General features: G+C 41.9%; 1 protein-coding gene across 2 annotated transcripts in view; it reads right to left on the reverse strand.

The window, feature by feature from the left end:
- The window catches only part of GRIA3 (glutamate ionotropic receptor AMPA type subunit 3), a 294601-nt gene that overhangs the window by 212804 nt on the left and 58777 nt on the right, over positions 1-23020 (reverse strand). For both annotated transcript variants that reach the window (XM_081567079.1, XM_081567080.1), the window contains exon 3: positions 2630-2869. In XM_081567079.1, coding sequence (XP_081423205.1) covers positions 2630-2869 — 240 coding nt within the window. The remainder of the gene's footprint in view (positions 1-2629; positions 2870-23020) is intronic.

Here is a 23020-nt window from a genome sequence, read left to right on the forward strand (position 1 = left end):
AAACAGAGCAGATTAATCCCACCAGCTAAATGGCTATAGAGGAAAAAATATGAACCCACATGAGTCAGAAAGCTTTCGTTTGGTTCTAAGACCACAGAATTGAACAAATTATTTAATGAGATGATTTGAGAAAAAAGATGTGGGATTAGGAAATAGAGATGTGGACTTTCTTAGTGGCCCAGTGGTTAAGACTCCATGTTTCCAACACAGGGGATGCAGGTTCAATCCCTGGTCAGGAAACTAAGATCCCACATGCTGTGGAGCAACTAAGCCCACACACCACAACCGGAGAGTCCATGTGCTCTAAAGCCTGTGCACTGCAACAAAGGCCCAGCACAGCCAAAAAAGAAAGAAAGAGAGATGGACTTTTGCTTCCTTTCCTCCAATAGAGAGCTAATGGGCAAAGGAGGGTCATGAGAGATGAGGAGAGAATACATTAACTTGTGTTTCCTGCTTTTCAAAAAGTATTAGCAGAACTGATATTTAGTTTTATAAAATTTCAGGAGAGAAGTTGTCTAATTTACAAATTTTAGTTCTGAAAATTAGATTTTTATGCACTAGATTCTACTATATATAATACATGGAAATAGGCTAATTCATCTTCAGTGTTTGAAAGAAAGGAAATGCATTAAAATTTAGCAAATTGTGAATTAGAACATTTAAACTATTTTGGTACCCTAGTCAGGCAAAGATGTGCAAGAACACAGAGTACTCCTTTGTGATTCTGCCCTTTGTTCATGTTCTTTTTTTCTTCCCCAAACTCTAGCTCCCTCTTCTCTTCCAGTCCACAGCTTATACATCCTTTAAGGTCTGGCTCCTCTAGGCAGGCTTTGAGAATTCTACTTTCTTGGAGTGCTATTTTTTCACAAGTCTTACAACAATCAGAATCTGTAGTGTATCACTTAATTTGCAACTGAATTTGATACTTTGTTCTGAAAGTTGTTCATGAATTGTTTCCTTAATGTCCTTTTCCTGTCTACCCCCACTGGAACTGTATTATATAAGCATGTATCACAAGATTTCATTAAACCATTGAGGTTGGATAACACCTTATAGATTGGTTGACTAATTAACTGATAATATGTAAGCTAGGATTAGTAATAAGATTCAAAGTATCCCAAGTCTGGTATAATATTAAAAGTCATAGCATATTACATTAAGAAGGGACATAACTTTGGTTAGGAGATCACGGCCAAGAAAGCTTCAATGAGTTGGTTAAGGTCAGAGAGCTAGTGAGTGGCAGAGGATGGACTATAACTCTGCTCTCCTGTTTCAGGCTCATGAAATTTGATAATATTTTGGAGGTAGGTACCATAAGCAAATACATGCCTTAGTGTTTCCTGAGAGGGTTTGATGATCTATCAAAATAAGAGTGAAGTGAAGAGCACTCTGGATTCCTAAAAACAAAATGGCCCTTCAAGTTAAGTTACCTATAAGGACATCATTTCCAGTGATCCCTCAGAGAGGCCTTCCATTTGCTCCTTCTTTCTCTGAGTCAGAAAATCCTGAGTCAGAGACAGCCATTCCCTGCGTATGCATGTGTCCTAAGTCACTTAGTGTCCAAATCTTTGTGACCCCATGGACTGTAGCCCACCAGGCTCCTCTGTCCATGGGATTTCCCAGGTATGAATACTGGAGTGAGTAGCCATTCACTTCTCCAGGCGATCTGCCTGACCCAGGGATTGAACTCCGGGCTCCTGTGTCTCCTGCATTGGCAGGCAGATTCTTTACCACTAGCACCACTTGGCAAGCCCTTCCCGGCCTATAACTAGGGGTATAGGCAAACAAGTGATAAAGTAACATTGTCTTTTAGAATCTCATGGTGATAGGATTCCCTGGTTTTACTAAGAAAGCCGTCAAAGATAACTAGACTTTAGAGGAGTCTGTTTAGCTGCACTATGATGTGTATACCGAACTGGATACTATTTAAGATCAGACCCCTAATTTTTGAGACTCTTTCAATATAATACGTCATCAATATATTTAATACAATGTGTCTAACTCTTAGAAAATCTACCCACCCCCCAAACCGAGTTTAGCCAGTCTCCATTCATTATTTCCATCAGCTAGTTGTTGAGGCCCTACAATGTGAAAACCTAATGCAATCTGGAAGCCAGAGACATTGCCACCAGTCCCAGCTCTGGGGTTAAGCTACTGTGTGAAAAAGCACTTCTCCTTTTTGGGCTTCAGTTTTCTCATCTATGAAATGGGGATAATTGTGGTCTCTGGCTGGATTAATTCTGCAAAAGCTTTCCAGCTTAGGCGTTTCTCTATTTTAGACTAAGCCACTTTTGCTTTGTGTATTTTAGACCAGATCAATTATTTTGAGGAGGGGGAAGGGTTCTTTTTCAGCAACAGTGATTCAACCAGGAAGATAATCCGAAACCCCTTTCCAAAGTTTGGGATGGGAGGACATGCATAATTTGAAAAATTAGATTCTAAAATTAGTATTGCTTTGATTCCTTTTTTTTTTGGCTTTACTCTTCAATTCATTTTGAATATTAATTACAGTTTTAAAAGCATATGAGATTTTATTTACTGGAAGAGAGGGGGGCAAGCATGAGTTGAGGAAGGTTGAATACCACTGTTATGTGAATATTCAAAGAGGAGAGCAGATGCCTCTTCTTACCTCTTTCTGTGTCATAAAGGTACACAAACTTCTCCCACTTGTAGTGACCCAGAAGACTCAGGATGGCGCCCTTCAAGGCTGGGCGCATCTGGATGACAAACTGCACATCTGCATCAGTGGGAAAGCTGGGTGTGACAAAGGATGTGTGCAGGGCTCCACAGAAGGAGGTCAGAGTGTTCATGGACATCTGGTCATAGAATCCAAAGATGGCATACACCCCTCTTGAGAACTGGGAGCAGACTGCAATGAGAAAAAGAGAAAGACATTTCAGTAACTTCATAGTCCTTTGCTGCAGCTTGCAGGGTTGGAAATACAGTGCATAGTTAGACTCTAAAAGACAGACAGAAAATCAGTGGTTGCTGAAGTCTCTAGAAGCCCTTGGAAAATCCAGTTGCCCAGCAGGAAAAGGATAAGAAAGGGAAAAATTTATCTGATGCAGTTGCATCTTCTCTATGTCTAGCATGAGCAGGAAACTAAGATGAATGTGGGAAGCAAAGAGGTGAAGGTTATCTTACCCTCCTTCAGCAAACCTCCCAGCCCACCCCCAAGGCACCAAGTGCTCCCACACTTCCACCGTAGCTGCCCAGGGGCCTCTTAGGATACACAGGCCCCATCAAGGTATTGGGTTGGCTCAAAAGTTCACTCAGGTTTTTCCAGAAGGTGGTATGGGAAAGCCCAGACGAACTTTTTGGCCAACCCAATAGAATTATCTTGTGTCTCACCCCTGCAGTGCTTTTCTACTAGGTGACAACAGTGACTGACGATTTAGTCAGATGAACTGCTAATGTGTCTTCTAGGAAATGTGTTACTCCCCTTAGGTTGTTGTTGTTTAGCCACAAAGTCGTGTCTGACTCTTTGTGACCTCATGGACTACAGCCCACCAGCCTCCTCTGTCCATGGATTTCTCACGCAAGAATACTGGAGCAGGTTGCCATTTCCTTCTCCAGGGGATCTTCCTGACCCAGGGGTCAAACCCACATCTCTTGTGTCTCCTGCATTGGCAGGCGGGTTCTTTACCACTGAGCCACTTGGGAAGCCCCCTCTTTGGTTACATAATGCTTTACCTATCTAGTTATGTTATGATGAACACCCCTTATGTAGACTAATAACGAGAATTTCAGATTCTGGGCAGGTCATTGGGAATACTGGCTTTTCAGTGCCCATGGGGTAGGTGGGCTGATTCTGCCCCCGTGTAATAGGTAAAGTTCTATCTTAATCCTTTTGATTTGATCTTCTAGACCTGATAGCCCACATACAGAATGTTCATGTCCTCCTCACGATCGTGGTGAGTTTTCCTCCATCTCAAAATGGGTCACACCACTACCTCTTCCTTCTTCGGGCCCAGATGAGCTCAAAAAAATGGGAACCAATCTCAATATTAGCGTAAGTAGAACAAAATTAGCAAAGCAAATCAGCTACAACAGCACCATGTGGTGCATTCCCAAACCAAGTGGAAATGATCTTCAGATTATTTGCACTACTGCTCCCTTCCACTTATGCGAAGCAGGCAGAAAAGGCAGCTCATAATGTGGTGTGATTTAAGCCCCCCCCCCCCCGCATGGTCACCCTTATCAGCTAGGAAGCCAACATTAGGTTTACTTTTTCAGGTTTTGAGTTTTGAAAAAAAAGCCTATAGCTTGGGAGCCCCTCCCCCAAATTGCAATCTTTTTTTAGCCATTAACATGTCTGATTAGATGTCAGGACAAGTAAGAAAATGGATAGGTTCAGTTTTGATGGGAATGGGTGGGTCAGAGAAGAGAATGTAAAGGGTTTGCTCCCTTTTATCAGCCAAACTCATGGCTCATTGGCTTGAGGTAGCATTTCAAAGGTGATTATCAGTCACTCAAGTGCCTCTTTAGGGGGAGAAAATTGCTTCCAACTTGAGGAATTCTAAGTGACCTCCAAACACATGCACAGAAAAGCCTTTATATTAAAAGCAAAAATCAACTAGAGAATGAACCTGGGGCATTTCATGACATGGGGCCAAAAGAAGTATTCCGAAACAAAAAGGAAGTGGCTAGATGGCACTTTGTCTTAATCATCACCAAAGGAGACATGAAGGAGAGTCCCATTCCCAAATTCATCCTATCAATGTAGAATTTTTCAGTACTAGGTCAAATCTTGGCCAATACACATAATGTTCTGTATAACAGTGGCAACAATAATGATAACAGTTACTGAGTTCTTCTTAGTAGGTACCAGCCCCTGTGCTAAGCACTATCCATATTATCTCTTATAATATTCCCAACAACCTCATGAGGTATTACTATCATTTCTATTTAATAGATAAGAATTCTGAGACCCCAAAAGTTCTATCTCTTAAGTGGAGGGGCCAGGACTTGAACCTGAGTACAACTCCAAAACTCACACTCCCTGGGACCCAAAACAGTGACATTGGACACTATTTATTGGCTTGAATGAAATAGGTTTCCAGATTTGGCAAATAAAAATATATTGAATATATATTTATATAACTAGAAAATAGATAAACAAAATGTCCAATTAAATTTGAATTTCAGATAAATAAAAAATTATTTTTAGTTTAAATATGCCTCAAATTCACACATACACTAAAAAATTACTTGTTTATTTGAAATTCATATTTAATTGAAAATCCTGAATTTCATCTGGCAGCCCTAGAAAGAATCCAATCTTATTAACAGTCATGGGGCTGGAAGACTGGAATAAGCAATCGTGGCTTTTCATCCAAAATGACTCAGGAGGTAGCCAGTCATTCTTAGATCTATACCAACTAGCATACAATACAACATATTTTTCAACAAGGAAATCCCAACCAGGCAAAATTATAAACAATAATTGGGGGAGAAATACTTGGAGAGAGACAAACGTATAGCTATGATCCTCTTAGAGTTTCAAAAAGCCCCTGGTGTATTGGAAAGAAACAGAAAATTAAAGTAGGTTATAGATTCTGGTTAAGTTTTTGTTTTTTAAATAAAACCTTGCATTGCTCTTGTAATCATTGTTTTTGAACCTCGTGGGTGCAGAATTAGTCATTACTAGTTAATACATGGACATTTCATTATTTATTTATTTAAAATACATTGAACACTCATAGAAAGTGAAAGTGAAAGTGAAGTCGCTCAGTTGTGTCCGACTCTTTGCGACCCCATGGACTGTAGCCTACAAGGCTCCTCCGTCCATGGGATTCTCCAGGCAAGAATACTGGAGTGGGTTGCCATATAGAACCATCACTCAACCCAAGAATTATAATGTTACTAATAACTTAGTTTTACTTATGTCTTCTTCCTCCGTTCTATCTTCCTGTTTTGATTCTCTCCATCCCCCTGAGGTAACTACTAAACTGAATTTTTAAATTTATCATTAGCTTGGTTCTCTAAAAAAAAATACACAGGTGAACCTAAACAACATAATGCTATTTTTGCTTGTTTTAAAACTTGATAAGAAGGAAGTCATGTTGTATATGTGAAACCTAGACTCCAGGCAGGAGCACCCAGTGAAATCTTTAAGCTTATGTATGATGACAAGTAGAATAAGACTCAGGAAGATTTTCTAAAAATGGGTGAGTGAGCAGGTGTGAGGGAGCCCAGTGACAATTTAAAAAATTCCAAACTGAGCTTATAGCTTCGGGCCCAGCTCAGGTGAGAGACCTAGGAGTATTTTATTGTAGATCAGCGGCACCTTTCAGACAACACTCAGCTACTGCGGTCTAACAGGCAGACGCATGGCAGTGGACATCAACAAGACGTGTGTTAGGAAAAAATCAGAAAGTGTTCTATTCTTTTTTTTTTTCTTAGAGTATAAATGCTTTACAATATCATGTTAGTTTCTGCTGTACAACAGTGTGAATCAGCTATATGTATACATATATCCCCTCCCTCTGGAGCCTCCCACCCTCCCATCCCACCCCTCCAGGTCATCAGAGAGCACCGAGTTGAGCTTGTGCTACATAGCAGCTTCCCACTGGCTAATTATTTTACACGTGGTAGCATATATATATCAATGCTACTCTCCCAATTTGAACCACCCTTCCCTCCCCACCCCACGTCCATATGCCTGTTCTCTACATCTGCGTCTCTATTCCTGCCTGCAAATAGGTTCATCTTCCTTTTGTATAAAACAGAGGTGCAGCTGTCCTGCAAATACTATTGTGCATAGTTACACTTGCTCTGTCTCAACACGTGCCAAGTAACATAAGCAGAAGGCCCAGTGGGGAAGACAACTGCCACGCGAGGACAGGGGTAATAGCCTTTGAGGGAAGCTGGGGCATAAGGGACCTGTGAGTGGGGCATAAGGTCCCTTCCTGGCTGCAGAAAGTAGGGCTGAATAGTACACGGAGCTGACCCAAGGGATAGTGTCTATGTTTCTAGGTCCTTAGAATGTTTGACATAGAAGAAGCTTAAATACTGTCATTCAATGTCTTTTCAAGCACAGTTTTTAGTGTAGAATCCTTCTCCAGATGAAATTTTATGTGGCAAGGTCCAGTAGGTAAGAGATATAGTGAATATCTCTTCTGCTTCAACACAGAGTCCCACTGATGCCTCCCTAGCCTAAAGAAACTGACACAATGCGAGGAAGTGTCTTGCACAAGGTCATGCAATGAATTATGAACCAGTCTCTCAGAACTGCTTTATCAGCATCTCCACGCCATCCCCACTCCAGTGCTATCTAGGGCAGCATGGGTTAGGATTTGCCTGGCATGAAAGTGACTTACCCACAATACCTAGCTCTCAGCATAGACAGATCCACCAGGGGTTTCCCGTGACTCATCTGCCAGCTGCTGCTCTCAGTTCCCTCCAGCCTCAAATGTCAGTGAGAGCAGGTGGCAGATTGGTGAGTGATCTTTGGGGATTCGTGATTCTTTGGGGCAATGTGTGTTATCTTTATCTGAATCCTTAATGAACCACACCCATTTATTTATCTCAGGAGACTAGTCCCTGGTAAAATAATGATGGAAGAATTAGTTGTCTTGGCAGTCTTACGAAGCCGTGAAGTGTAAAAGGAAGGGGCAGAAGCTTTTGAGGCAGGTGGACTTTACTTCTAGTTATGGCTCTACCAGTTTTAGGCTGCACTACTTAAACTCTGTGAGCCTCAGTTTAGGATAGGGATTACGAAGGCAGGTTCTAGAGCTGGATCCTTTAGGTTGAAATCCTGAATTCATCACTTACTAGGCAAATTACTTAATATCTCTGTTTCTGACCCAGTTTCTTCATCTGTAAAAATGAGATAATAGTGCCTGTCTTAGCGTTGGTTGTGAAAGTCAAAACGACTCCATTCTTGGGAAGCATCTATCTATAACAGTACCTGGCATGTAAGAGATACTCGCTTAATGCTAGCTATTTATTCATGCAACAAATACTTGTAGAGCATCTACTGTGTGCTGATATCATTATAGGTAGTAGGAGATACAGGAGAGAAAATTGATCCTGTCCTCCCAAAACGTGTGTACTAGTGAGGGGAAAAGACAGTAAGAAATGAGATAAGTAAAAGGTAAAGTATGTCTTAGTTATAAATGTGAGGTTATTGTCATGGAGTGAGGAGTAAATGAAATGGTACACGGGAAATACATGGTGCTTAGCATATACGTGGCAACTAAATAGTTTATTCTGTGTTTCTTTTCTCTTGCCAACTCTTTACTTTGCACTCTGTTGACCCCATCAGGTTATACCTCCTATAGTGACCACTGCCCTTGGCTTCACACTGAGTACCCAGGAAGCCCAGTTTTTCTTCTCTTTCACCTTCCCTAGACACTTCTTCAGTGTTCTTTCCTGTTCTCACTCCTGGGTCACTTCTGGGTAGTCATGGGTTCAGAAAGAACCCTGCTAATTTGACTTTGTCCTCTGACTCTTCCCCTCCCTATATAATTCCGTTGTGCTGGTAAAATGCTGTCCCCACTCGGGGCCTCCATGGCTTCCCAGTATGAAATATCATGATTGTCTGCTTGCTAAGAATACCTGTCTCCATCTCTTCCTCCTAGCAAAACAGCAAATTCTTTTCGTTGAAGACGTCATTTCTGACTACATTCTGCATTCCTGGGGATTCTAGTGTAGCTCACTGGCTGTGTTCCCCTCAATGCTGAGTGACAAGCAAGGCTGGAGCCAGCTGTCACACTTTTATTTATAGTCCCCAAGTCTGTAGGGTCGGGACAGGTATTGAGAATGTACAGTGTGGCAGCTAATTACACCACCCATATTTCAAAAGGCCTCATTAAAAAAATGGCAAACAACTTGATTATCCCAAAGATCAGAATAACAATATTCCATATCATTTACAGAACACTTTTCATAGCCTTTTGAATTGGGGGAAAAAAGGAAACCGAAGTCTCTTGCTGACTTAATGATCACATTTGAAACAAGCAGGAAGAAGAAAAACATAGCTATGGAGGAACCAGTAGAGATATACCACAAGAAGGTTCTCTAGGTAATACCACAGTACAGTGAATTCCAGGGGATCAAGGAAGCTTAGAGATGGAAGATCATGGAGTCCAGTGTTTTCTAAAGCTGTGATGCTGGTCCATGGTGAAGTTTCCAGTCTGGTGAAATATCCGTGTGTGTGTGTGTGTGTGTGTGTGTGTGTGTGTGTGTGTGTATGTTGGGGGAAGGTTGACAACTGTTCTTTTTTAGGAAAAATAGTCCTTTTCTCTGCATCATTTCTACTGTCTGAGTGTTGTATGTAGAGTCCTTTCTTTTCTGAAATAATGATGATGTTTATGATACCACTCATATATATATATAAATTCAAATATATATACATATGTACATATAAATTCATATATATGTGTATGTATACATATGAATTTATATGGGTATATATGCCCTTTTTGCAGCAGACCAAATAATTGTGTCCCCAAAGATGTCCATGTCTTAATCCCCAAAATCTGTGAATTAGGTTACATGGTAAAGGGGAATTAAGGCTGCCAATAGAATTGAGGTTGCTAATCAGTTGACTTTAAAATAGTGAGATTATCCTGGATTATCTGGGTGGCCCAATGTAAATGTGGAAGACAGAAGTTGAAAAAAGAGTCAGTATCAGAGTGATGTGATATGAAAAAGACTTGACCAGCCATGACTATGAATAGAGATGGAGGGGGCTATGAGTTAAGCAAGTAGGTGTTCTCTAGAAATTGGGAAAGGCAAGAAAATGAATTCCCTTTTAGAGCCTCTGGACAGGAATGCTGTCATGCCAACACCTTGATCTGACCTACAGAGCTGGAAGATAATAAACTTGTGCTATTTTAAGCCACTAAATTTGTGGTAATTTGTTATAGTAGTAAATAGAAAATTAATACACTTAACACAGCAAAAGTTAAAAGTTGCTAACTCTCTAGATCAATCTAAACTCCACTCACCCTTTTAACCCCCCTTAAAACATTTATGGATCCAAAAAGTCCAAAAGTTTGGATAATAAGAATCTAATCTAATTTCCAATTCAGCACAGGAACCACCTCCCATGAGGCTGTATTACCTCTCTTTGAATACTTCCAGTGACATGGGAGCTCATTACTCACAGGCAACGCTTTCCTTGTGGGGCAGCTCTGATGACAAGGGAGCTCTTCCTTAAATTGAACCTCAGTTTACCTCTTGGGCCTCTTGAATGCCACATGATACATCGAGTCCCAATTCCACATGCCCTCTGCTTACTTTTATAGGAAGCTCAAAAATACAATTGACATACTCAAGAGATCCATAAGGGCTATTAGCTATTCAAGTGTGTGCCTTTATTCTCACTAGGCTGCCTTCTTCCTGCCAGGCTAAAACTCTGCTAAAAGATTCCACCTCCCCCTGAATCCCTGCCACTTCCAGAAGCCATCATTCCAACTCTTTCTTTACCATCGTTACTAATGATGAGGACCTAGCACCCCTCTGCATCTGCAACCTACCTTCTGCCCCTTCACTCAACTGAACCTGCTCTTGCTCACTGCCAAATCCAACTCTGCACTGACATCACTCGACTTGACTGCTGAGCAGCATTTAACATTGTTGGTCACATCCTCCCCCTTGAAATTTCCCTCTCTGGTTTCAAGAGCATTAAACTCTGCTGGCTCTTCCATCCTTGTGGCTCCTTTTCAGTTTCCTCTTAGTCCATCACCTCGATGAAAATGTGTCCAAACATTTTTGTCTTTGGCCCTCTTTACTTTTTACCCTAAAGGTTTCTGTTTTTCATTCAACAAGTATTTGTGGAGTTCCTGGTATGTGCCAGGCAGAGAGGGGGGAGGGTCTCATCTCACTACCTTCATGTGAATGAATTCCAAATAGGTGCTTCTAGCTTCAGACACCCTCCTGAGTTCCAGAGCCACATTTCTGACCTCTCATAAAACAGCGCCACCTAGAGGCCCTCATGCCAATCACACACTCAGTGCATTATTTCTCACTCCCATCCACCACCACAGATCTGTTCCTCCTCAACCACCGCGCTACTGGCATTTGGGGCTGGATGATTCTCTGTTGTGGGGACTGCCCTGTGCATTATAGGATATTTAGCAGCATCCCTGGCCTTTACCCATTAGATGTCAGCAGCGCTACCACCACCCACCAATTGTGACCACCCTAAATGACTGAAGTGAAGTGAAAGTCGCTCAGTTGTGTCTGACTCTTTGTGATCCCATGGGCTATACAGTCCATGGAATTCTCCAGGCCAGAATACTGGAGTGGGTAGCCTTTCCCTTCTCCAGGGGATCTTCCCAACCCAGGGATCGAACCCAGGTCTCCCACATGGCAGGCGGATTCATTACCAGCTGAACCACCAGGGAAGCCCCTAAATGCCTGAAAATAGCGGCAAATATCCCCTGGCAGCATTGTCACCCTGTTCCCATCTGCCTTCTCCATCCTCTGTTTGATATCCACAGGATTTGGTTATGAGTTCCTCTCCACAGAAAACAAGGCTTTACCCTAGTGAAAAGGCATGCATATTGAGGTAATCCCATCAGTTGTTTTAATGATGAAAGTTGGGAAGTGTGAACTCTACAAAGTCCACTATATAGGTGGGTACTTCCCTGGTCTTGCCCTAAAATTGGCTATTCGTATTTAACCTGGGGATGTAAGAGAGGAAGAATTAGGTAAAGGATGGAAAGGTTGGGGTGGGGTAGAAGCCAGCTCATCCTTTCTCTGGGTTCATACAGATCAGCCTTCCAGTCTGCTTGAACATCCTTTGGTCTTGGGTTCTAGTAACCACAGTTGGGTGCTTATAGGTTCAAAAGTCAGAACAAGGTGTCAACTCATTCTCCAGCTGATGATTCCATGGTTTAATTATCATCTTTGGGTTAATTCTTTTGAACATTTTGTTCTGCTCTCAGGAGTATCCTGCCTTCTGACAGTCTAACTAGTTATTTTTGCAATTACATGGCATGTATCTCAACGCTGGCAAAGAAAACACTCATTATCAACATTTGATCCTACTTGAATATAGCCGCTTGCAAATGCACACATTAACATATGAACACATTTTGGAACATTCATCTTTTTTTCAACTCTTAAGTGCAAACTACCCTTCCCTAGCCATGTCAGAAATGGAAGGCGAAGTGCTGATTTGGGTTGGGGTAAGGAGATGCTGTTTAGGCCCTTTTATATCAAGACATGTGGTTAAGGGCTGGAGCTCATGAGTTTAAAATTTTTTGTTTATTCATTCATCAAATGAAATGTTGAGTGCCTCTTGAGTGACAAACACTGTCTACGTACTGGAATACAGCAGTGAGCAAAACAGATTTGACCTCTGTCCTCATGGTGCTTACAATCTAGTATTGGAAGCAAACAGTAATAAAAGAATCATACCGATCTGTGGTTACCATGTTCTAAGTACTAAGAAAGAAAGGTATTAGGGTGCTATGAGGCTATGTGACAAGGTGGCTTTAATTTAGATGAGGTCAAGGGGAAAGATATCTGACCATGTGACATGTGAGCTGATGCCTGAGAGTAGAAGAGCATCCCAGGCAGAGAAAATAGCACTTTCTGAGGCCCAGATGGAGGATAGCATTTGATGTACTTGAGGCAGTGAAAGACGACCAGCCTGACTGGAGTGTGACCAGTAAGGAGGAGCTACAAGAAGAGTCTGGTAGGAGGCAGGGACCCAACTGTGAAGGACCTTGTAGGATGCTGGTAAGGAATTTTGATTTTATTCTAAGGACAACAGGGGGAAATCACAGAAGGACTTTGCTCATGGTTATTCCATGAGCTGATTTATATTTTTAAAAGATTTATCTGGCTGGTGTAAATTTAAGGGAGTGTGGGCAGGAATCCCTTAGAAGAAATGGAGTAGCCATCATAGTCAACAAAAGAGTCCAAAATGCAGAACTTGGATGCAATCTCAAAAATGACAGAATGATCTCTGTTCGTTTCCAAGGCAAACCATTCGATATCACGGTAATTCAAGTCTATGCCCCGACCAGTAATGCCGAAGAAGCTGAAGATGAACAGTTCTATGAAGACCTACAAGGCCTTCTAGAACTAACATCCAAAAAAGATGTCATTTTCATTATAGGGGACTGGAATGCAAAAGTAGGAAGTCAAGAAACACTTGGAATAACAGGCAAATTTGGCCTTGGAGTACAGAATGAAGCAGGGCAAAGGCTAATAGAGTTTTGCCAAGAGAACACACTGGTCATAGCAAACACCCTTTTCCAACAACACAAGAGAAGACTCTACACATGGACATCACCAGATGGTCAACATCGAAATCAGATTGATTATATTACTTGCAGCCAAAGATGGAGAAGCTCTATACAGTCAGCAAAAACAAGACCAGGAGCTGACTGTGGATCAGATCATGAACTCCTTATTGCCAAATTCAGACTGAAATTGAAGAAAGTGGAGGAAACCACTAGGCCATCAGGTATGACCTAAATCAAATCCCTTATGACTATACAGTAGAAGTAAGAAATAGATTTAAAGTACTAGATCTGATAGACAGAATACCTGATGAACTATGGATGGAGGTTCGTGACATTGTACAGGAGACAGGAATCAAGACCATCCCCAAGAAAAAGAAATGCAAAAAAGCAAAATGGCTGTCTGAGGAGGCCGTACAAATAGCTGTGAAAAGACGGGAAGTGAAAAGCAAAGGAGAAAAGGAAAGATATACCCATTTGAATGCAGAGTTCCAAAGAGTAGCAAGGAGAGATAAGAAAGCCTTCCTCAGCAATCAATGCAAAGAAATAGAGGAAAACAATAGAATGAGAAAGACTAGAGATCTTTTCAAGAAAATTAGAGATACCAAGGGAACATTTCATGCAAAGATGGGCTCGATAAAGGACAGAAATGGTAGGGACCTAACAGAAGCAGAAGATATTAAGAAGAGGTGGCAAGAATACAAAGAAGAATTGTACAAAAAAGTTCTTCACGACCCAGACAGTCATGATGGTGTGATCACACACCTAGAGCCAGACATCGTGGAATGTGAAGTCAAGTGGGCTTTAGGAAGCATCACTACGAACAAAGCTAATGGAGGTGATGGAGTTCCAGTTGAGCTATTTCAAATCCTAAAAGATGACGCTGTGAAAGTGCTGCACTCAATATGGCAGCAAATATGGAAAACTCAGCAGTGGCCACAGGACTGGAAAAGATCAGGTTTCATCCCAATCCCAAAGAAAGGCAATGCCAAAGAATGCTCGAACTACTGCACAATTGCACTCATCTCACACGCTGGTAAAGTAATGCTTAAAATTCTCCAAGCCAGGCTTCAGCAATACGTGAACCGTGAACTTCCAGATGTTCAAGCTGGTTTTAGAAAAGGCAGAGGAACCAGAGATCAAATTGCCAACATCCGCCGGACCATCGAAAAAGCAAGAGAGTACCAGAAAAACATCTAGTTCTGCTTCATTGACTATGCTAAAGCCTTTGACTGTGTGGATCACAATAAACTGTGGAAAATTCTGAAAGAGATGGGAATATCAGACCATCTGACCTGCCTCTTGAGAAACCTGTATGTAGGTCAGGAAGCAACAGAACTGGACATGGAACAACAGGCTGGTTCCAAATAGGAAAAGGAGTACGTCAAGGCTGTATATTGTCACCCTGCTTATTTAACTTATATGCAGAGTACATCATGAGAATTGCTGGGCTGGAGGAAGCACAAACTGGAATCAAGATTGCCGGGAGAAATATCAATAACCTCAGATATGCAGATGACACCACCCTTATGACCGAAAGTGAAGAACTAAAGAGCCTCTTGATGAAAATGAAAGTGGAGAGTGAAAGTTGGCTTAAAGCTCAACATTCAGAAAACTAAGATCATGGCATTCTGTCCCATCACTTCATGGCAGACAGATGGGGAAACAGTGGAACAGTGACTGACTTTATTTTTCTGGGCCCCAAAATCACTGCAGATGGTGACTGCAACCATGAAATTAAAAGACGCTTACTCCTTGGAAGGAAAGTTATGACCAACCTAGATAGTATATTAAAAAGCAGAGACATTACTTTACCAACAAAGGTCCGTCTAGTCAAGGCTATGGTTTTTCCAGTGGTCATGTATGGATGTGAGAGTTGGACTATAAAGAAAGCTGAGCATCGAAGAATTGATGCTTTTGAACTGTGGTGTTAGAGAAGACTCTTGAGAGTCCCTTGGACTGCAAGGAGATCCAGCCAGTCCATCCTAAAGGAGATCAGTCCTGGATGTTCATTGGAAGGACTGATGTTGAAGCTGAAACTCCAATACTTTGGCCACCTCATGTGAAGAGCTGACTCATTGGAAAAGACCCTGATGCTGGGAAAGATTGAGGGCAGGAGGAGAAAGGGACGACAGAGGATGAGATGGCTGGATGGCATCACCGACTCGATGGACATGGGTTTGGGTGGACTTAGGGAGTTAGTGATGGACAGGGAGGCCTGGTGTGCTGCGGTTCATGGGGTCGCAAAGAGTCAGACACGACTGAGCGACTGAACTGAACAGTGAAAGCATGGAGCACATTTGAGATACTTTCCTACAGTCTAAATGAGAGACAAGAGTGTTCTATATTTGAGTTGTGGCAATAGATGTGGAAAAAACTGGAGTTTATTTTTGAAGTCAAATAACTGAATTTGGGCTGGTTATTTAAACTCTCCAAACCTCATTTCCAAATCTATAACCGTTAGACTGATAATACCTACCCCATAACATTGTTGTGTGGATTAAAGGAAGATGAGCAAAGCATATGGCTCTCATAGAAGTCTGTGCTCAATTGATAAATAGTATCTGCTCTTAATATTATTTTAAACATTATCTCTCAGTATGTTTGCACTGCAGTGAGGTTTGTTTGTTTGTTTTTGGCCATGCCACACAACATGTGGGATCTTAGTTCCCCAACCAGAGATTGAACCCGTGCCCCTGCATTGGAAGTGCAGAGTCTTAACCACTGGACTACCAGGGGCAAGTCTCTGTGATGTGTCTTTATATGGCTCAGTCTCTTAATTTATTGTGTGGTCTGGGGCCGGTTAGCTCACTGGGCTTCAGGTCTGTCATTTGTCAGCCAGGAGAACTAACACCTGTCCTGCCCACTTCACAGGGATGTGCTGAGAATGGAAATAATAGCTGAAACTCTCCTTTGAAATATTACAAAAGCTGCTATCTAAGTGTCAGTGAGTAAGTGCTATTGGTTCTCAACTCCCAGTACTTATCATCTCCATAACAAATAGCTCAACAGAATCGTCATTCTTCCCAGCCTCCATCTCTGCCATTCACCTACGTGTCTCCATCAATCATCTAAAGTTGTCAGGGGCCTGTCTTGACTTGCAAGTCATTTTACACGGGATTTTAGCACAACTCTTAATTGAAAAACTAATTGATCCAGTGATCCAGTCACAGTCAATGAAACAATTTCTAAAGCTGGGCAGGAAAGTGATGCACTCTGATGATGCATTTGAATCAGCCCTAAGATTTGTCATTGACAGATAAGAGCCTCAAGTTCAATATCGTGCCACATAGCACTGAAGCTCCACTGTCTTTAATTTTGCAGTCTATGCTGGGCTGAGGGGAGGGTGAGCTTGGCCCCTACACAAAAATTATTCTCAAAAGTTAATTAATGGTTATCTGTTATGCATGCTTGGAATACTCCATAATTAAAACCAAAACCATATAAACATAATAAAACATTTAAGTCCACTGTCAGTCAGCAAGACAAGCTTTTATTTGCCATTCTCTTTGAATTCCTTAGCATCACATTCTCAATGTGGAGTGTAATGGCCGAGGTCACCCCCTAGGTGTTTACAATGTAAAGAGCCCCTCTATAATTTGATTGGGCTTCCCTGGTGGCTCAACTGGTAAAGAATCTGCCTGCAGTGTGGGATACGTGGATTCGATCCCTGGGTTGGGAAGATCCCCTGGAGAAGGGAATGGCTACCCACTCCAGTATTCTGGCCGGAAGATTTCCATGGACTATACAGTCCACGGGGTCGCAAAGAGTCAAACACGACTGAGCGATGATTAGTTAGCTAGCTAGCTATAGTTTGATTGACAGGTGGGCATTCCATCTCGTCCTGAACACGGCTGCTGATGGTGAGCTCACCACTTTTTCCAAAGTAGTACATTCTACTTTTAGATAGCTCTTGTGATAAGAGATTTCCTTATTATATTGAGCATATATCTACCTCTCTGTAACTTTCACCACCTAAGGTTCTTTTTTGTGTGAGGCTTACCAAAATATCTATTCTCTCTTCTAATGGCAGGCCTTCAAACATCTGAACATATATCTCCCACCTGCCTGTGCCTTCTCTCATTCAGGCTAATCACTCCTGGCACTTCAGATGTATGTCGTAGATCCCAGGCCTTTACTGCTCTGACCACTTTCGTCCTGACATGTTTCAGTTTGTTAAGTGTCACTCTTAAGAGACTGATATCTGGAACTGAGCACCACACTGCCAGTGAGGTTGAACCCATTCAGAAGACAGCGAACTGATGCCTTCTCACTGCCTATTTTGGACTAGACATCATGTATTTATCAGTCCTGCCTAGGATAGTGTTGATTTTATTTTTACGCATCCACTGTAGAATTCTATGGCACCTCCTCTTATGTTGTGGTCTTGAATTTATATCCCAGGTATTTTGTTTAGGAACTTCTGCCGAGCCAGGCTTCCCCTAACCTTGGATATGTGCTATTAATTTTTTTTCTTTACACATTTTCCCCTTTTAAAATGTCTTTACGGCTTTGACCCAGTCTTTTTTTTTCAAATTAAAAAAATTTTTTGGCCACGCTGCACAATATGTGGGATCTTAGTTCCCCAACCAGCAATTGAACCCATGCTCCCTGTAGGGGAAGCATGGAGTCTTGACTACTTGACCACTAGGGGAGTCTCCTTGACCCAGTCTTTTAAATCTTGATTTGGTTAACAAGCTTATTAGCTATCATTTCCAGTCATGTGTCATCTACAAATTTCTATCAGCCTGCTTTGGGTGGCGTTATCCAAGTTGTTGGCGAAAATTCTGAAGAAAACAGGGTCAAGGACAGAATCAATTGCCGTGCTACTTTATTCTTCACCCCTATGGTTTCCAGGATGACAATAACTAGGTAATATGTACACTGGGTAGAATTCTTCAGTCTGCTCCAAAAGTATCTTTAATACTCTTACAGTTTAGGCAATACAAATAACTCTTACTACTGACCTTTGTTCTTCAGACACCTTCATAGGTCTGAAATTGAGGGAAAAAAAAATAACTGGAATGATTTTCTTTTCTCCTGGTATTATCATCTCTGACCATGTATCTTTATTAGTTATTATTGAGTTTTGGGGGCAGAAGTAACAAAATAAAGAGGAAACTAAGAACAGACAGAGAAATACTTTCTGGTAAAGAATGAAGCACCAGAATAATTGGGCAACTGCTCCTTTCTATCTTCTAGCTCATCATTACCTAAGGTCAGAAAGCTGATTCGTTGCCCTTTGTTGTCAGAAAGCAAATGGCTTTTCCACTTTATGAGTAGAATGATGGATATCTGGTCAGTTCCTGGGGTCTACGGCCCTTAGCATCTGTGCCTCCTAGTTGACTTTAAATATACTGTCAACAGCCTTATAAGATTTCCCAGATGCAATCCTGATGGGAAGCAACTCTTGAAAAGCCATCTTCACAATACCCGGAATTGGTAGTTATACAAAACAGTTCACCTTACTGCTGCATAAAAAATCTATACAGCCTTAGTTCCCTCAAATATGTGCCAACAGCCTGAAGAGCAAGGAACCCATTTTTCCTCTAGGAAAAAAGGGCAAGTTTAAATTAAAGGCACTTTTTCTAACCTGAATTCAACTGGTTGGATCTTGGACAATGATTCTCTGCTCTTGGTTTGGGAGGACAGTCTGGATCTGCGTGGAATGTTGTGTCAGAGAAGTCCAGTCAGTGCTGTCCTGTCAAGCACAGGGCCGACATGCAGGCAACAATCAGCGGCCCTTGCATGACATTACAGGATCCAACTACTCTGTTTTACTGGCACTTTGTTGGGAACTATGGGTACTGCAGCTTGAATCTGAAAACATAACCCTCCAATACCTGTACCCATAAGTCCCCCCATTTTCCTTTGTCCTAAAAGAAGAAGGACATCTCTTGGAAGAGAGGAATTTCAGGACTCAGGGCTAATTTAGAAAAAGAAACAGCTTTTTTAATCAGGTCACTAATGAGAGACAGATAATTGCTCAAAATGTGTTTCCTATGTTTAGTGACTATCCAGACCTGTCTTGTCTGATCTGGTACCCACTAGCCACATGTGGTTATTTGAATTAAAATTATTTAACTGAAGTAAAATTAAAGATTCCGTTTCCCACATTTCTAGTGCTTCACAGCTACATGTACTGGCCAATGAGTGTGACATGGTACATTTCCATGATCGCACACAGTGCTGGTCTAGTAAGTCCTATTAAAGTTGCCTACTGCACCTACACAATTCAGTGTTTTAGATTCTAATTTAACTAGCATTTATTCAGTACTCTGTTCTAGGCATCATACTAGCAACTTTCATACTTTTATGGTGGGGTGGGGGGTATTGTTTAACAGTTCATGGAAGTTGCCAATGTGTAGGCAGAGCAGGTATCTGCCTTGCAGTGTGGTTGGAAAGTCCCTGGAAAGTCTTCCTGCCTTCAATTGTCCCATCCATTGCCTGCTGCCAAGTTTGAAATATCTACCTATCTGGGATAGGATGGTGAACAGTGTGTGTTAGTTGCTCAGTCATGTCCAACTCTTTGCGACCGCATGGACTATAGCCCACCAGGCTCCTCTGTCCATGGGATTCTCCAGGCAACAATACTGGAGTGGGTAGCCATCCTGTTCTCCAGGGGATCTTCTCAGCCCAGGGATTGAACCTGGGTCTCTTGTATTGCAGGCAGATTCTTTACCATCTGAACCACCAGGGAAGCCCAGGGTGGTGAAATTCTCTGTTCAATGACCAGTGTGGTCTGGAAGGGGTACATGTGTGGATTGGTTTATGAGATTAATTCAAACTGAGAGCCAGGCAGCACTGATATTTGCCAAAGGTAGGTTCTGATCTACACTGTGTGTGTGTGTTTCCAGTGAGTTAGAACCTATTTATTAATCACAAGGTGTAACTTATTTTAGGCAAAATGTGAAACAATTTTGACAGTTTAAAGTTTAAATAAATATCACTGCTATATATATATATATATATATATATATATATCAGTTCAGTTCAGTTTCAGTATATATATATATATATATATATATGTATGTATGTATAACTAGGTAACTAATGAGAACCTACTGGTTAGCACAGGGAATTCTATTCAATACTCTGTGTGTACTGTGTTTAGTCGCTCGATCGTGTCCAACTCTTTGTGACCCCATGGATTGTAGCCCATTAGGCTCTTCTGTCCACGGGGATTCTCCAGGCAGGAATATTAGAGTGGGATGCCATGCCCTTCTCCAAGGGATCTTTCCAACTCATGGATTGAACCCCGGTCTCCCACATTGCAGGTGGATTCTTTACTGGCTGAGCCACCAGGGAAAGCCATTCAATACTCTATAATGACCTACATGGGAATAGAATCTAAAAAAGAGCAGACGTATGCGTACGCGTATAACTGAATCACTTTGCTGTGCCCTTCAAACTAACACAACATTATAAATCAACTATACTGCACTAAAAAAATTGATCAAAAAATATCACTCCTAATACACGCACTAATTAGACCAGAAAGAAAAGCAGGATATTCACTGTGTTTTGATCAGACTTGAATGTTCATAGAACCTCTAACTTATGTGTATCTATTGAGCAGGTATTTTGTTGTTATATTGAACAGTATCAAGTATTGTGCTAGATGCTGGAGCTGTGAAGTTCTCCTCTCAAGTTCCCTTTCATAGGACCTCCTTCTAGGGCATTCACAGCTGGCCCAGTGACAGCAAGACCTCACCTTTCTCCCCCACTTCTCCCTCTCTGTTACCTTCACCACTCTTATCCCAGCCCCCATTTTTTTCAACCTCCCTTCTGACTTGTTCTTGGCCAGCCCATATGATTGATAAGGGAGAAAGGAAAGATAAAGGAAAACTAATCTTCTTTTCCTTTCCCTACAGCAGTGTTTTGCAAATTGCACGGCACAACCCACTAGTGGGTTATGAACTCAGTGTAATGAGTAATGACCTAGCCTTTAAAAAAACACATGAAATAAAATAGAAAAATGTCAAAATGTATCCAGGTAGTCAGGGTAAATATTGTTTCATCAAACATTTGTTTTGGTTATCAAATATATGCATGTATGTTGTGGGTCTTTAAGTTAAATGTATTTTTTTTAAGTGATAGGGTTTTTTTTTGGGGGGGGTGTTGTTGTTTGTTTTTTTATTTTATTTTTTGGCCATGCAGGATCTTAGTTCCTTGACCAGGGATTGAACTCATGCCCCCAGCAGTAGAAGGGCAGAGTCCTAACCACTGGACCCCCAGGGAAGTCTCTCAAATATATTTCTTTACCACTTCACACCTACAGCTCCATGCTTTGTTCCAAGTCTAGTACTGGTTTGATCCACATTTATGTCCTCACTCCTTATTGCCTTCTGCAAAAATCCCATCTTATTCCCTCTTCTATTTTCCCAATCCATCCCTCTTCTCCTGACCCTCCAAGCCTCTATGTGAGCTCACCCCCCGCTTGCCATCCAGCTGGAGTCCCATTGAATGGCCGCCTGGGGATGGAGTTGGTGGAATCTCTGTTGGTGGAATCTCAGTTGGGAGTGATTAGGAAACGTGTGTCACTGAACTCTGGAGCTGAGACGGTGAGAAGCATGAGCACAGCAGGGGGTGGACAATGCCAGAGCCTATGTACTTCATGGGATAGCTCTCGTACCCAGGCTACCTGTATACCAGCCACATTACATGTCTCCCTTTGGAACTCAATCCATGTATCAGCTGAGAAGAGAAACTGCTGGTGCAGAGTGTCATTCAAAGGGAATCTAACTTCTTGCAACAATACAGAACAGCTGGGTCCTCTTCACAGCCCCTGCAGATGCTTCTTCAGTGGTTTGAAAGTAAGACTGTGTCTCCCGAAGTGTAACTTGCTCCATGGGGAAGAATCTGACTAAAAATAGCTAGAAATAGCTAGAATTAAATAAACACGTGTAACTTATAGAATGCAGTTTCAACTGGAGACAGAGTATGCAGCCCCCTCTAGCACTTTGCTGTTCAGTCATGTATTAAACTTGTGACTTTTATGTGCTGCCAATGAGTACATCTGACCACGGCAGAGTGATCTGTTTGCTCCAAGAGGAAGAGGAATTTAGGCCTCTGTAATTCTCTTTGTGCAATGCCATGCAAAATTAAAGGTTTCATTTTTGTGGATGATAATGGCATTGCCGGAGAGAGGCTGTGTATTCAGTCATAAAAACACTCCCATAAGTACTCAGGGGTTGGCCAGGGACATGTGAATGAGGTACCTGAACACACTCTCTGTCTCGTTTTAGGTACTGGAACCCAGTAACTGGGCCTTTGACTCTCTATTGCCTGTCAGATATTGTCCAAACCCATCAGCCTGGAATTCACATTAGAAAAACATGGTACTCAGAGCTGTACATAGTAGGTGCTCAGTAAATAGTGCATATTTGTTTTCTTTGTAGTGGTCCTCCATCACTAGGGCTTATGGTCTACCTCAAAGTATCTCCCACAACTCTCCAGTAGGAACTTTCTGCCCTAGGCCAGTTGGTCTTTCTGTCCCTGACGTCCTTCTTTCTGATTCCTGCTGCTGAGCCCTTATTCATGCTGCATCCCCATCCTGGGATGCCGTTTCCCAAATCTCTACCATTCTAATTCCTGCCCACCTTTCAAAACTTGCTGAAGCTAAGCTCCCTCCTCCACGGAGCTGATGTCCCCATTTTGGTGTTCAATAACAGTGTGCCTCCACTAGGCTCTGGCCCGTTTGGCTCATGTATGTGAATGTGTGTACCTACCAATGGTTGAGAAGCTTTAGAGCGTCAGGAAACACATTACACATGTTCTACTCATCTGTGTCAGGCTTGGGATATGTGGTT

Source organism: Giraffa tippelskirchi, chromosome X (assembly GCF_054371585.1).
Source record: "Giraffa tippelskirchi isolate mGirTip1 chromosome X, T2T-mGirTip1v1.2.pri, whole genome shotgun sequence".
Classification (NCBI taxonomy): domain Eukaryota; kingdom Metazoa; phylum Chordata; class Mammalia; order Artiodactyla; family Giraffidae; genus Giraffa; species Giraffa tippelskirchi.